Source organism: Grus americana, chromosome 10, assembly GCF_028858705.1.
Source record: "Grus americana isolate bGruAme1 chromosome 10, bGruAme1.mat, whole genome shotgun sequence".
Classification (NCBI taxonomy): domain Eukaryota; kingdom Metazoa; phylum Chordata; class Aves; order Gruiformes; family Gruidae; genus Grus; species Grus americana.
In genome coordinates this window covers 20,333,912-20,346,968 of record NC_072861.1, presented here as the reverse complement: position 1 = coordinate 20,346,968, position 13,057 = coordinate 20,333,912, and the positions used below count along the sequence as shown (strand labels likewise).

Genomic DNA, 13,057 nt, shown 5'->3' with positions numbered 1-13,057 from the left:
GGAAATGTAATAGCTCTTTTCCCTTCAGCGGTAGATGCTCCTAAATGAAACTCATGCATTGTTGTTGCATGATGAGTGAATGTAGATGAACATGGCAAAGAAAAAGCAGTGTTCTTGCAAGGAGAGCAATACTTTGAGAAGGGAAGCAGGAACAGATTCTTTGAAGCCTCAAAATACCCTAGCTGCATTTGGGGACTAAGGGAGGAGGGTTTTCATTCACTGGTACTTTGTGAACTTATTACAGATTCATTTTAAAGACATGAGCTGAGCTCCAATCTAAACAGTGTGAACGAAGCCTTTTGGTGTCAGCCTCACTATTCCTGAAGCAAAATTGTCATAAGCAGCAACATGCCTGTATTTATCACTTACATCTGAAGGCAGCTGGAGTGAGTAAACTTGGCTAATACTTTGGTCATGCATAGAAGCACCAGAGAGCAAAGTCAGCCCTAAATTTAGCATAGGGATTCATAAGTCACCTAGACTTTTCATAATCTTACTCTTTGTCTTTGAGACAAATCATAAGGTCTTCATTCAATTTTGTCCTGTCCTTGTTTATTAGAGTTGTTTTTTGAGGCTGAACATTTCATTCTTGATAGTGATAAAAGTTTGCCAGAATGAGGGCAAAATAAAAGCTCTGTCAGAGCTTCAGGAGTTGATCTGAAAAATTGGAGTGTTGCCTTTAGAGAAAACATTGTAATGACAAATGCATCTTCTGAGCAAACTAGATGCTCTTTGACCTTTTCTTCTTGAAATGCACATAGTCTTCTAGCAAGGAGAATTTCTTTTCTCCTGAGATTTTTCGGAGACAGAAATTCTGTAGCAGGCTGGAAAACAAGAGCAGTCTGATGCATCTGAGGAGAAGGAGGGTAAGTGCTCATGTAGGCTTTGCAGCCTCTCTCTTGCCTGCTTCCACAGTTTGCTTTCTCTAGCATGGACATGATGAAGATGGGGTAGGGCAATGCAACCAGCAGCTCAGATTGCTTTTATCTTCTCATATTTCTTTTCAAGTGACAAGTGGTTTTCAGAGAGAGGATTCTCTGAGGGTTTTGTTCTTCCTCAAGACTGTTCGGTCTATGTTTCGTGAGTCAACATTCATGGAAGCAGTGTGGTTTCTACCCTCTCACAGCTCTTCACTCTGTGCTGATGATGTTAATAGAAAACTGCTGGCAGAAGTAGAGCTGAAAAAGGTGTCAGATGTCACACAGCAGTGGTGTGGGGAGAAGACAAGCTGCTCAGCTGACTGTTATGACGCACATGACTTTGTGCTGGCTTTTCTCAAAGGAGGATTAGTCTGAGACTCATGATAGCATGAGAACTTTCCAGTGGGACTACAGATTGTACTTCAGGATGTAATCTAAGGTCTCTTTTCAAGAGAGACCTCCTCTATAGCAGAACCAGGCTAGAGATCAAGGGCGGTCTTTGCTGTGATTTAACAATTTAAAAGATGAAGATATTTTGACTCTGTCTACAGTTTTCTCATGAATATTTTGTCATAGCATGGCTACTTTTAACTTGCTGGTGAATCCACAGTCCATTCAACGATGACAAGCCACACATTAGGCTGTCCTGGCACAACAAAAATATTATAGAATGACTTCCTTCCAAAAGTGATTGTCATACAGTATGAAAAGGGAGCACATAGTTGAAAATTGACACATTTTCAAAAATAGTTTTTGCAAATTGGATAGGCACAATGTCAAGAGAGGGCCATAGGTGGCAGAGGATAATTTGCAGTTGTCTGCTGTACATTTTGCTGGCAAACAATTTTCTACGTATTCAGTACCTACTTTTTGCATTTGATTGATGCATGCAGATCTGGCTTTGCCTCCTCACTTGAGTATTTTCTATGTATTATTCATATTCCTGCACTACAAACTGTGGTGCAAGATGTTCCAGACTGGGTATCTTGTCTCCATACAACAACTTGGCTTAGCACTGTATTTTGATAAATTATTTAATATGTGTGTACAAAATCCAGGATTGTTTGAAGTGCAGAAACCTGTTGTATAATTGCCTTCTTTTTCAATTTCTGGGACTGTAGCTATATAATCTGAGGCCTAAAAAGAGTATCAGGGCTTTTTGTGGTAAGGCACAGCGACAAAAACCAAGACTTCCTTGATATCTTACTACTTTTTTAGTGTACTTTACAATGGGATATGAAAAAATAAAACCTTCTGTTTCCCTATTTTTCTTCTATGTTAACTCACAGAGAGCATATAATAGACAACAATCATGTTCTCTACCTTGGAGGCTTTAGATTTTACTTGTGGATTGAGCAGCCAAGAATTGACTGGAAGGGAGGCTATGGATATATCATATACTGATAAATATATACTATTTTCACATCCAGAACTGACATGATAGATGCCTCTTTTAAAGAGTGGACACTTGGTATAAAATCCTCTGGTATCTGCAGCCTCTTGGCATTTGTATAAACCAGGGCAGAGGCAGGGTGGAATCAGGTCAGAGGTGTCAATTCAGATGAAGCTGGTTTGGAAGGATCAGAAAGGGGTAGCTATAGAAAGTGACCAAAGAACAGAAGCAAAGGAGTTCCTGGGATCGGAAAAGGCCTTGTGTTATTTGCATGTTTGCTCATGTAACGTGCTCTGCTGCCAGAACACAGGGGTTTTGACACATAACCTTCAAGCTCTATATGTGAAAAAGTGGTTATCAAGAATAATTGTATCTAGCATCCCCATTGTTTTAGTTTAACCCAGCAGGCAGCTAAAACAACCACACAGCCGTTTGATCACTCCCCCCACTACCAGTGGGATGGAGGAGAGAATCAAAAAAAAAAGTAAAACTTGTGGGTCAAGATAAAAACATTTTAATAGGACAGAAAATAATAATAATAATAATGACAATGATGACGACAGAATATATGAAACAAGTGATGCACAGCACAATTGCTGCCCACCCACTAATCAGTGTCCAGCTAGTTCCCAAGTCTTGGCGCTCCCTGGCCAAATCCCTCCAGCTTATATATGGAGCATGATGTCATATGGTATGGACTATCCCTCCAGCCAGTTTGGGTCAGCTGTCCTGGCTGTGTCCCCTCCCAGCTTTTTGTGCACCTCCTGCAGAAAGCTCATGCCTCCTCGCTGGCAGGGCATGGGAAGCTGAAAATTCCTTAATTGTAAACACTGCTTGGCAACAACTAAAACATTAGTGTGTTATCAACATTATTTTCATACTGAATCCAAAGCACAGCACTATACCAGCTACTAGGAAGAAAATTAACTCTATCCCAGCTGAAACCGGGACACTCATGAACTATTAAGGCATCTAAACACAAAGTCAATGGACAAATGTAATTGCGTATCTAATGCAGATACAATAATGCTAATTTAAAATAGGCAGTGCATATCTCCTGTGCCAGCAGAGCTGCTCTGATTCAGATAAAATCTGAAGGCTCAGGAAATGACAGGAGAATATTTGCTGAACTAACTTCTACATGGACTCCAATCCATCACACAAAATTTGTTGTGGAACAGAAATAGAAGTAACTTACAGATGAACTGCTTGATTAGGGATCTAGGCTCACCGTCCTGTACAAATCCTGACAGACACCCATAATCCTCCAGAAGGGCAGCCATGTTTAAAACAAAGAAATAAGAATTCTCTTACCCTCAGATCTGAATGTCAGTTGCTCACATATGTACATTCCTGTTTCATGTGGTCCATCCCTGGAGGTATCAATGGACACTGGATACTATGGACAAAAAATTGGCAGTGTAGATGAATCTGTCATAACCAGCATGCTCTGTACATGATTAATTTGTAAAATGGCACATGTTGCATCAATATTTATATTTGATCCATTGAGACAGCTAGTTAGTTCAGCATATGGGAAGCATTACAGTTTTGTGAGCCTACAATGTCATTTCTTACACAGGGTGGGTGTATATAACAAAAATAATTGTGTTTATGTAGCAAAACATACTCATGCAGGCTGTATCAATTGAACTCTTACACAGCCATTGAAAATACAAACAAAAATATCATTAAAAAATATCCAAGCAATACAGAAAATAGTTCACACAGAGAGTCCAAATGATGTGTATTCAGAAGAGAAGAGGAGTTTTCCTATGCTGGAGCCAGCAATGACTGAAGCTGGAAATACCACCCAACAAGCAGTATTTTCAGATGTTTAATTATAAAAATGAGAGGAGGGGGGAGGGAGAGAAGGAAGGGTGAACTGAGATATCAGCTCAAAGAGAATGAATTTCAGGCCTTTGGCTCAGCAAATGTGGAGTTACCTGCCAATTTAAAGGTCAATGGATAGTTCCAAAACATGGTGTCAGAATAGGAGACTGCCTAGGTTGAAGATCATCAAGAAACCTGTGGATATAGTTGTGACTGTCCATGCTGAGGACTTGAAGCCCCACAAGACTATCTTTAAGTTTCTTGCCAGCACTTCCATGTTTTAATATGGGCAAGGGACTGGCTTTGGTTAAAATCTGTTTCTTTTTGTCCAATCAAAGCTGTTAATAGCAGTACTGCAGCACTGCAGGCTTTCAACAGCTAGTACAGGCAGGAGCTGGAGCTCCTGGGTGGTGTTAACATCAGTCCCTTTGCCAAAGTTATGGATATCACTGTCCAAGTCCATGTTGGATGGTACGGGGAAGCTCCAAGCGTCCAAGAACAGGGCTGACAGTGGTGAGTGCACCCACAGACTACTAAACAGATGGTGGTTACACCAGACTGGCTTTTTACTTGTTATTCTTCCTTCTGAACACGAACGAGCTCCAAGTGCCCCGCTCATTCCTTAATGGACCATCTTGGCAAGATTACAAAACTGCTTCCCTTCTCCCCATTCCATTCAAGACTGATGGAACTGAAAGTATCGAGCTATTGCTGGATTGACTGGTTCATGGACTCAGTCTGCTCACCTGCAGGATAACTCTTGGGTCAGAAAATGCACAGCATGTTATTTATAAGGTCTGTCTTTCCTCAGAATATGAAGCTTCCCTCTTCTGCTTCTTAATTAAAAAAATCACCTTACCTTGATCAGTAAGATGGACAGTACAGGAAGCAGCACAAAACAAGTTAGAGATGGTAAAGATCCTTTGAGCTATTCGGGTTTCACGGAATTGTTTCTGCACTATAAAAACTTTATTTTGGAGCAGTGAAACTTGGGATTTTCCCTTTGCATACAGTTAATTAAGCCCTCACTTTTTTGAAAGCTTTCTGCAGATTGAGGGCAGCTCTATCTGTTTTAATGATTGACAGTATAATACATATAGCATACAGCATAATGTCAGTGAGAAGTTGATGATGTACAGACTCGAAAGATCTTACTCCCTGTCTGGTGGGTCTCAGGCTTAAGCCTCTGGCCCCCAGTGCTGGAATCTCAGGGGCTTTCTCACCTTGGAGAAAACTGAACATGTTTGTCATTAACAGTCCAAGGACTTCTGGCAGATACTTTCTTCCCATGAAGGGTGATACTCACTGTGTTTTGCTTCCTTGCCCTTCCAGCCCTGTCTCTTCCCCTTTGCCACTTAGAATCATAGAATAGTTTGGGTTGGAAAGGACCTTTAGAGGCCATCTAGTCCAACCCCCCTGCAATCATCAGGGACATCCTCAACTCAGTCAGGTTGCTCAGAGCCCCATCCAACCTGACCTTGAATGTTTCTAGGGATGGGGCATCTACCACCTCTCTGGGCAACCTGTTCCAGTGTTTCACCATCCTCATAATAAAATATTTCTTCCTTGTATCTAGTCTAAATCTACCTCTTTTAGTTTAAAACCATTCCCCTTGTCCTATCACAACAGGCCTTACTAAAGGCCTTATTTGCTTTAAGAGTGGCAGTATTTTCAACATGGGGAATTTTCAAAGGATCCGAGTGACCAAGGTGGTCACTGTAATGTGTTTCTAAATGACTTTGCAGCTTTTGGAATCCATTGTCAAAGCTGAACAAAAGCTGTTTCATTATGTACTGTTATTAAATACACTTTCACTTTGGAAATGATTGGAAGGCTTGGGGATGGGGAAATGGGCTCTAATGTTTATGTAGACAAGAGTAAAGTGCTTCCAAGGTATTTTTCCTCCATAAAGTAGCAAGAACGCACCAATTTTCATCTTGAAGCCAAGAAAGAAATCTGGTTTATTCTCTTAAAGATTTTCTTTGTAAGAAGCCATTTCCTGGCCCAAATGTGATGGGGGCTTTTATTCTCAAGCCCTGTATTGAAGGGAAAGTCTACCCTGTGGATGGGAGGGATGGTGCCATTGACGGGAAGGCTGCAATGGCCATCCCCAGTTCCTCCACTCACAGGGAACTAGGGTGAAGATGAAGGGTGAAAAATAGCAAAGTTTTTTGGGGGTATATTTGTGGATTCAATGGCTGCTCTTTCCACACCTTCAGAGAGGGTCTCTCAAGTCAAAGTGTGTCAGTGACCTAGTAAATGTGGGAGGAAATGGCTTGTCTTGAACCCCAGTGTCAGAAGAGGGGCAACTTGTTCTTTCAGAGGCTTTGCTGGCTTCCACTGGTTTACATCATCTGGGAAACTAGAGTGTAAATGCAAAGCATGTGATTGCTAACTCCCCATTCTTTGCCTCCTCCATTATAGTCCTACAGATTCCTCATGCAGCACTGGGAATAAGTGTGGTTCGACACTCATTATATTCCCTTTATTCATTTGTGTGCTCACATAGTGCTAATAACAATACAGTACAATAAAAGATAGCACTAGAATCTTAAATTAAACGCAGCCTTTCCAGTATCTCAGCAGGGTGGCAGGCAGGCATATATTTCCAGCTGCCTTTCAGCAACCCCATTAATAAATCATATTTATTTCCCTGGAAGGAGAACTGCTGGGACATCCTTCTGTTTTGGGGGTAGAATCACATTCGATATCCCAAAATTATTTGTTGGACATGGGTGTGAAGTTTAGACTTGAGAATTGCAACTGCCAGAAACTCCACGGTCTTCTTCCTACCTTCCTTTAACTCCCATTTATACAGAATTTTTCCTGTAGCTTTTGTCCACTAACTTACATGCTGTTCTAGTTAATGAGCAGTATTTCTCTTGTAAGTATTTAGGATGATCATCCTTTCTCAGCATGTGTCTGTCTCTAATGATTTACCCAGACAAACACTGCATCAGAACACATCTGAATGCTGGCAGTCTTTGATCCCTGTAATACATCTGGACTTAGGCAGTGGCCAGTGTCTTCTGAAACAAGGGGGAACGTTTGAATTCAGGTCCAAATTACATTGCTTACACGCAGGCAGTCTCAGATAAACAGCCCAAGTTCTCTGAATATTTCCCTGCTTACCCTATTTTTCAAAATGTTTGTTGTTTTGATTGTTCCCTAAGATATCTCTCCAACTTTCCTCTGGCTTTATTAAAAGAAGGCAAGGAAGGGAGAGACCCAACAGCCTTATTTGAATAAGTGTTATTAGTGACAGTCCTGCTAACTCATTTGCCAAGAAACTGTTTATCTACAGAGAATAAATCTTCCACTTATTTTTAATAGTAGAATCTCTGCTAATAACTTGCATAATGACAACTCTTATTTCAGTAGAAATTTATGTTTTAAGAATGAATTGCTGATTATTTTGAGGAACTTACATGGTCAGTAAACAATATACATAGACTAATGACAATAAGTCTTATCAACCTCAAGATCTACAGATGTGCAATGGTCACCATCATAACCTGGAAATGGTTTGTGAATAAGGAAAATTACCACAACAATCTCTATAGCTACAGGGAGAGCACTGTGACTACTCTAGTAATACCTGTCCATGGATGCAAAGCTGCAGATTTTTATTGGAAAAAGTTTAGGTAGGTATAGAAAATTCTGAAAATACCATTTAAAATGAAGCTTTAAGTGGAATCATTAGGGTTTTTTTGTTTGGTTGGTTTTTGGGTTTTTTTTTACAATTGAATGTCTAGCTTGATACAGTGTAAGCATCTGGAAAATTTCGTAGTTGTGTAAGCAGTCTTATGGTACCGATTGGCCAAATATACACCTGACCTGCTTCCACTGAAGTACTTTTGCATTGCAAGTATCTTGAGCCATCTGATTAATAAGGTCTTTTTTCAGGTACTGCAAAAGTGTAATCAGAACTGAATGTTACACTCCCCCTTAAGATCCCAATCCGAAGCAGAGCTCATTTAGTGAGCAGCACACTGGAACTTGTAACAGCACTCTGAATTTTTGTGTGGTGAAGGGCTATGACCAGAATTCTGGTTACGTGGGTTAATTTTTGTTTAAGGAATCACATTTTTCTCTTCTCTAAGAATCACAGTAGTTGTCCATTTCTTTGAGGATGTCTTTGAGCTCCTCAGATGGAAATTGCTATACAAACGTGAAACACTGTTTTAATCTGTAGTGTTTGAAGGAAGTTAGAGTGGGTTAGTATGCAATTTGTGGTGATATCTGGAAAAACTAGTGTTTGTGAAACTCTCTTCAGTTAAATCTTCTGAATCAAAGTTCATGCTCTTAGTGTTAGCGAAGGGGGTTGCTGAATAAACAACTCAACACCATTCCAAATGAGTGCTCCTCTGATTCACAGTGTTCTCTTCCCACTTAGGTTTTCAGTCAGATGCCTATCTTAGTCTTGACCTCAATGTTTAGAGATACTTTAACCTTGCAAACAAAATAATGGGGACCTCTGGTTGTTGTCATTAGAAAATTGGCTGCGATGGAATCATTGGCTCAGCTGCCAAAGAGGATCGCTGTGGAATCTGCAGTGGTGATGGCAAAACCTGTAAAGTGGTGAAAGGCGACTTCAACCACACCAAGGGGATGGGTGAGTAACCCTCAGCAGCATTTTAGTGGAGTGGAGGTTCTCTTAACTGCTTGAGGAGAGTTAAAGACTGGTAGTAATAGCTCTTCTTCTTAGATAGCATTGGACTCATCTGCTCTAGTAAACACATTAGAAACACAAAACAAAACCCAACTCAATTCAGATGTGATATTCTGGCTGCTTCTTATTCAGTTGCCCAGATACGAGCCATTGCCTCTGTCTGAAATTCAGAATGAAGTTGTGTTTCTTATTTTGAATGCTACCGGTGCTGTTGATTTTAAGTCAGAGAGAAAATCACAGTATCTTTTCCAGTGGGAGGGAAGTCTGATATCAGCGCAATCTTTGAGCTCTCAAAGAGCTCAGAGTGATGCATGTTACATGTTGCATATGATTCATGTTATAATCAGGATATCTCAGCTAAATGAAAGAGCACTCCCCTGTGAATATTTTTACTGATTCCCTGCCAGCAATAGTATCCATTATAGGATACAAGAGCTTCTGGTCAGAGTTAAGACCTCCCCCTCTCTTCTTAAACATTAATGTATATACAGCTTGGTGTTTTAATTAGTCTTTGTTTCAGAGTTTCTGTATCGTGCTTCTGAGAAACCTGTTATCACACATCCTAATCAGGTAAAGGGAAGGAAAACCAGATTCAGGAATTGTCCAGAAAAAATTACTTCACATTCAGTGAATACAGAATGGCCATTTCTGTATGGAGAAATACATTCAATACATGCTACTGCAGTACCAAGTGCAGCGAAGCACATAAAGATTCCCTTTAAGCACACACTTCAGTTCTGTTTAGTTACTAGAGCAGCACCAGTGCTTAGCAGCTTCCTTTAATCAAGGTCTCAGCACTGAAGTCTGAAACTCGGATTTTATTCATTGACCTCTTCCTCTGCACCCTTCTCCTCCTTATCTGTGGAGCCCGCTGTGATCTGTCACCTCCTCTGAGATGCAGGTAGGATTTCCCACCTGCACCACATCTTCCTGGAGCACATTTGTGCTGTTGCGTTGCTAGGCCAACCTGTTGAATGATTTCCTGCATTATTGCCTTTGACTCTTTTGTCCCAGTTATTTTCCACCTACTTATGTCAAGGCAGTTGCATTTGATGCAAATGGTGGGAAAAGTTTCTCATTTCCATTGAAAACAACTACTTTCCATTTCTGTAGCGGATTTTATAGCTGTTCATGAACTACTTTATTGCTCCTGAAGAGTAACTATCTTTTATCTTTTCCGATGAGATGACAAAACATCTTGTGCAGATAAATAAGAAATTTCTGGGTCACTGCCAGGAGTTTACACCCGTTTCCAACTAGATGAGAGTGGTAACTTTACAAGGCTGTAGGAACAGAACAGTTTCAGCCATAACTGGTTGTCTGGCTGCCAAGACACTACAGGAGGCTTTCACCTCCAGTGCCCTGTAACCTCATAAGAAGAGATGGCTGACTGAATTGTGATCAGTGTTCAAGCATTTATTGATCCTTATTCTTTGCTGATCATCTCAGAAGTGCAAACCTGTCAAAATGTTGCTTTGTCAATGCAATGTTTCCACCTTTATCCATCTCACATAATCTGCAAAATAATTGTTTTTACAATTATAATCTCATAAACATTTATTAGATGTTTTGATTTTTAATTTTAAAGGGAACTCAATTTTGTGTGGGAATAGTTTTTAGAAGTGACACCCACGATATGCCAAACGAAATCATCCTGGTTTTTTTGTTTTGTTTTGTTTTGTTTTGTTTTTAAATTATGCTCTTTTAACGTGCATCCTAGCCTACTAAAATCGAAAGAATATCTACAGTCTTTTAATTGTTCACTGTCCATGTTTTTCTGCTTTTAGATTTCTTTTATGTTCGACACTGAAAACAGACTTGTTGGTTTCACTAATGATTCCCAGCCCCAATTCTGCAAACATTTTCTGCATTGTGAGTTAGTCCCATCAATTTCTATTCATATAATGCTAGTTTGCAGAATCAGATCCTTAGGTTAACCTACTGAATCTCATGCAGTAGGCAAAGCTCCAGGGTTGGGTCTGAGGTATCACAAGTGAACATGCAGTTACTCAAGAAAAAAATTGGCCTTTTTTCTTTAAATTAACATTTAAGCAAATATGTACAAAAATCTGACAAAAGTTGTGGCAAAGAAGAATACACACTATGACTACGGTAACAGATACAGGGTTTGGATGTGTAAATGATTGCACAGGTCAGTGGCAAATCCCCACGAACTTGCTGTGATCCAAGTCAAGGCCAACACACTGTATCAAGTATGCTGATTTATTATTTCAGAAGAGAATAGACTTCAAATATCAAGACATTGATTGTTTTGGAGTGGTATCTGTTTTGGGAATTGCAGCTGCAACCTTTGGGCCAGATCCTCAGCTGCTCTGCACGTGGGACTCCATTGACTGCGGGACTGGTCCTGTGATTGCAAATGATGTTGTCAAGCCCTATTAACTGAACTAAATCCATGCCAACTCCTTTCTGTTTCTTAGTAACCAATAGTCATTGTAAGAAGGTTTCCACATGTGTGATGGCAAAGGCAAAGGCTGTTCCCAAGTGTTTCTCGTGTAAGATACTTGAATGCTGTTTGCAGTGTCAGTGGGTGTTGGTGACATCCTTTGGTGTTGGTTCTTTGTCTTCTTTTGGTTGGATTAGATGGAGAGATTGGTATCAAAAGCCATGGATAAACTTCAAGTCCTTTTACTATTTAGCTTGGTTTGTCAAAGATGTCAAGTACAGATCCTTTCCTTTTAGATAACCTGTCTGCATGAAAGAAAGCCAAATTTTCATTAATCAAGTAAAAAGAACTGGGCCTGTTTCTTTTTTTTTCCAACCTTAATGTCCAAGATGAGGTTCTGCCACCCCGGTGGGGCATAATGGTGGAACATTCAAAGTGCCTTGTAGGAGGTCCAACAGTTCAGATCTTGCCACCTGTGATCCAAGGTGATCCAGCTGTGAACAAATTCCATTTATCTTTTGGGGAGGAGGTCAAAAGCCTTTATTTGTGATGCTAAACATCACATACACTTGTGTGCAGCTGGCTGTCTTCAGTAGGCCAGCTGAATGCACTGTTTAGACTGAGGTTTGCTTTTGACTGGCAGCATGCCCTGTACCTATTTCTACAAAATAATTTTTCAAAAGCAAACACAGACTTGTTCTGAAGTCCATCTATGTCACCCTGCCACTGTACAGGGGGCCTAGAACTAAAGGACAGCTCTTTGGCTCGTGTCTTTGGGTAGCTGATTTATCACTGACAACTTCTGTCCAGACTCCAAGGCTGTGCCTGTAATGCTCAGAGACCTGCATTGAGAATGAGCCCTGCATCTGTCTCTCTTGACTTTTCTCAGCCATATCAAGATTTTCATTGCTGCTGTTTGCTTGTGATCCAAAAGCAGGGCCACAGATAATTTGGATTTTTTTAATGGCAGAGCATAATAAGGTGAGATATGCCGGTTGTTGTAACTGTCATTTTGGGAAAGGAAGAGTGTATCTTTGCTAGCAATTTTTCTTTTTAAGATGGTGAAAAAGCAGGCTTTTTATTGTACGTTACTTGTCCAGCACATATTTAAAAGAAAGAAAGGATATTTGAACAGTAGTGCTGGCTAGAAGCATCGTTAGCCAACACAAGAAACTCTTTTTTGTCAGTAGGGTGTACATCTAAATTATGACAAAATAAAACCCTAGGGCTAACTCTGGGATGTCTTATAAGAGTTTAAGCAGAAGATGCAAGTTAGAAATCCCAGTGACCAACTTCACAGCAATAGTAGGAGGCTTTGAAATCTATCCATGGCTCCCCAGTGAAATGATTTTCTCCCAAATTAGCTATCCCATGGCTGGAAGTGGACAGGTGCCAATGGAGGAATTACTGTCAAGCTAATAGCAAGTGAGAATCATCACAACTATTCAGAAAATGGACATGCATATTTCCTCTCCACTGCAACAACTAGCACTCAGCAAAAGATGCAAAGTGGGAAGGGTCATGGAAACTGAGATGCCCAGCTGGTACTTACTTATCCCTAAAATATTAAGGAAGCTGTGCTGGCTGTGACCAGCAGGTAGGCAGGGCAGTGTGATTTCCTTGGCTTCTACCCTGAGATCTTTGTTCAAAGCACTTTGGGGAAGTTTGATAATGGGATGAGCACTGTTGCCTTTCTCACACCTGATTTTTATGGGTGTACAGGGGTAAGATATAAAGTGCCCAGAGATCAGTATTTTCAGCCATGGGATAATTTTTCCTTTACCTCCGAGTCCATCTTTCATTGCAATGTGAACCAGGCAAACAGTTTTGTA

The 13,057-nt window shown here is 40.4% G+C and overlaps 1 protein-coding gene across 2 annotated transcripts in view; it reads left to right on the top strand.

Annotated features, from left to right (window-relative positions):
- The window catches only part of ADAMTS17 (ADAM metallopeptidase with thrombospondin type 1 motif 17), a 197,388-nt gene that overhangs the window by 124,424 nt on the left and 59,907 nt on the right, over positions 1-13,057 (top strand). The window contains exons 15-16 of one of the 2 annotated variants that reach the window (XM_054837481.1): positions 8,641-8,761; positions 11,260-11,334. In XM_054837481.1, the coding sequence (XP_054693456.1) occupies positions 8,641-8,761; positions 11,260-11,334 (196 nt within the window). The remainder of the gene's footprint in view (positions 1-8,640; positions 8,762-11,259; positions 11,335-13,057) is intronic. The other variant, XM_054837482.1, reaches the window with a different exon arrangement.